Source organism: Helianthus annuus, chromosome 11, assembly GCF_002127325.2.
Source record: "Helianthus annuus cultivar XRQ/B chromosome 11, HanXRQr2.0-SUNRISE, whole genome shotgun sequence".
Classification (NCBI taxonomy): domain Eukaryota; kingdom Viridiplantae; phylum Streptophyta; class Magnoliopsida; order Asterales; family Asteraceae; genus Helianthus; species Helianthus annuus.
Genome location: NC_035443.2, coordinates 79,521,327 through 79,523,580, shown reverse-complemented (window position 1 = coordinate 79,523,580; position 2,254 = coordinate 79,521,327). Strand labels below are relative to the sequence as shown.

At 44.3% G+C, this 2,254-nt stretch overlaps 1 protein-coding gene across 1 annotated transcript; it reads left to right on the top strand.

Moving 5' to 3' along the window:
• Positions 1 to 203: 203 nt before the first annotated feature.
• Positions 204 to 836, top strand: LOC110876794. Its single transcript, XM_022124956.1, has 2 exons — positions 204 to 439; positions 494 to 836. Exons 1-2 carry the CDS (start codon positions 204 to 206, stop codon positions 834 to 836), a joined length of 579 nt encoding a protein of 192 aa, XP_021980648.1.
• The last annotated feature ends 1,418 nt before the right edge of the window (positions 837 to 2,254 follow it).

Here is a 2,254-nt window from a genome sequence, read left to right as displayed (position 1 = left end):
TAATGGTATCAGAGCTACGGTTCTGATTACCCTTTTATTTCCCTTCCTTTTTTTTCCGGTCACCCCCCTGTTCACAGCCGATAATAACCCCTGTTCATAGCCGATAACCCCTGTTCACCCTGCTTGTTTGCTTCCGATAACCTCTGTTTGTTTCTTAGCCGATAACCCCTGTTCACCCTATATGTTCGTCTGCCCAGTTCACCATGACGAAGAATACTTCAGAAAACAAAACCAACAATGATCAGCCCCCATTGCACAGTTCTAAAAACAAAACCCTCCAACCTGCGTACTCAGTTACCAACATTCAAATGAAGATTCGTATTCTTGATGGAACCAAGGTCACCTATACGTCATGGGTGAAGCTTTTCAAACTTCATACCATGGCATATAAGGTTCTTGACCGCATCGATGACACACCAGCCCCTGACTCTGCAGATTCGTAATATCCGACTTGGAAAGAATTGGATGCGTTGGTTTGTCAATGGATTTACAGCACAATCTCGGACGACCTCCTCACGAGTGTTCTTGACACTGATGCTACGGCTCGCACCACATGGTTGAAGTTAGAAAAAATATTCCTCAGCAACAAGCAAGCTAAGGTCGCTGCCCTCGAATCACGGTTTGTTAATCTCACCCTTGAACAGTGCAGCTCCGTCGATGATTACTGTCAGCAATTAAAAAGCTTAGCCGATCAACTTCAAGACGTTGATCCGCAGGTTACCGAGTCCCGCCTCGTCCTTAAGTTGGTCCGTGGCTTATCACCCAAATTTGACACTACAGCAGCCTTGATTAATAATCAAAAGGCTGATTGGGATTTGGCTCGCTCCATGAAATGACACAGCAGCAACAGTCCGGCCACGTCCTTAAATTGGTCCATAGCTTATCACCCGAATTGGTCCGTGGCTTACCGATGAAGTTATCGTCAGGAAGCTCGTACTCAGAAGACATCTTCAGTCTTGGCTGCACCTGCTGCTCCGACCGCCACCTCTTCCGCAACGGCGACTCCTCCACCATCCGATACATCTCAACAACAGCTCTATCGCGGTCAATCTTATCGTGGCCGCGGTGGCCGAGGTGATGGTAGAGGCCGCGATGGTCGCGGCCGCGGGAATTGACCGCCCGGACCCAACAGTAACCATTGGGCCTATCAACCGAATTCTTACCCGCAATGGGACGGGTGGAACACACCACCATGTCCATACCCGACACAGTCACAATGGAGGCCAAATACTGCTGCACCACCACCGCCACCTGCGGCCTACTTCGCTGGTTACAGTCAGCCGCAGTACCCAATGGGCTACTGATGTGTGCGAAGTGTAATATAATTTTAGATGTATATTTAAGCCCTTTTTACACTTTTAGCCAAGTTTTAAATTTATAAAACACGATATTTACTAACACTAAACACACATATGGGCAAGTGCACCCATCGTGGACGTAGTATAGTGTTGGTAAGATACCGAGGTCGTCCAAGGACACAAGAGCTTTTAGTACCGGTTTATCCTCAACTTCTAATCAAATCAAAAAGTTATTAAAGGTTTTTTAAACTAAGAAAATAAAAACTAACTAAATGCTGAAAAATAAAATAAAAATAAAAACAGATAGACAAGATGAATCACTTGGATCCGACTCGTGTATTAGTATAACCTTTGATTATTTTCGCACTTTTGCACTTGTTTAAGAGATTATCTTAGTTATTGTAGTAGGCCCCTCTTTTGAAGGCGGCGTTACCCTCAACCCAGTAGTTTGAGTCAGCAAGGATACAATCCTAAAGGGTTGGATTATTGGAAGATAATGAATTAAGTTATTAATGCAAATTATGGTAGGCCCCGCTTTTGGCGGTGACGTTACCCTCGACTAAGTAGTCTGAGTCAGCAGAGATACAGTCCTAAATAGCCGGGTTATAGTATTAATAGTAGTTAACTTATGAGGGGGTCAAAGAGTTCGGATCCCCGCCATCCAATACCTATGGGCATTGAAGGAGATTCTACTAAATTTGACCCAGGTCCCTTGCAGGACCTCTAAACGCTGAACAAGGGCAAGACCCTTACCAAACCGTTCCCTTAACCCCCGACCAGGTAGCCAACATACCTCCATATAGACCGTGGAGATATCAATGGTGAAAATCTTTTATTTTATATAGACAGTAAAATAATGCCAAGACACCACGGACAAACGATAAGGAAAGATCACCTTCAACATAAGTAACTAGTTATTAAAGTCATTAATACAAAACCAAATAAAAAGTGCAAAA

Bases quoted from the DNA above. Each gene is read 5' to 3' on its own strand.
- LOC110876794 (XM_022124956.1), top strand. From the start codon at position 204: ATGACGAAGAATACTTCAGAAAACAAAACCAACAATGATCAGCCCCCA. The intron at 440-493 runs GTAATATCCGAC...ATGGATTTACAG, and splicing joins GCCCCTGACTCTGCAGATTC to CACAATCTCGGACGACCTCC.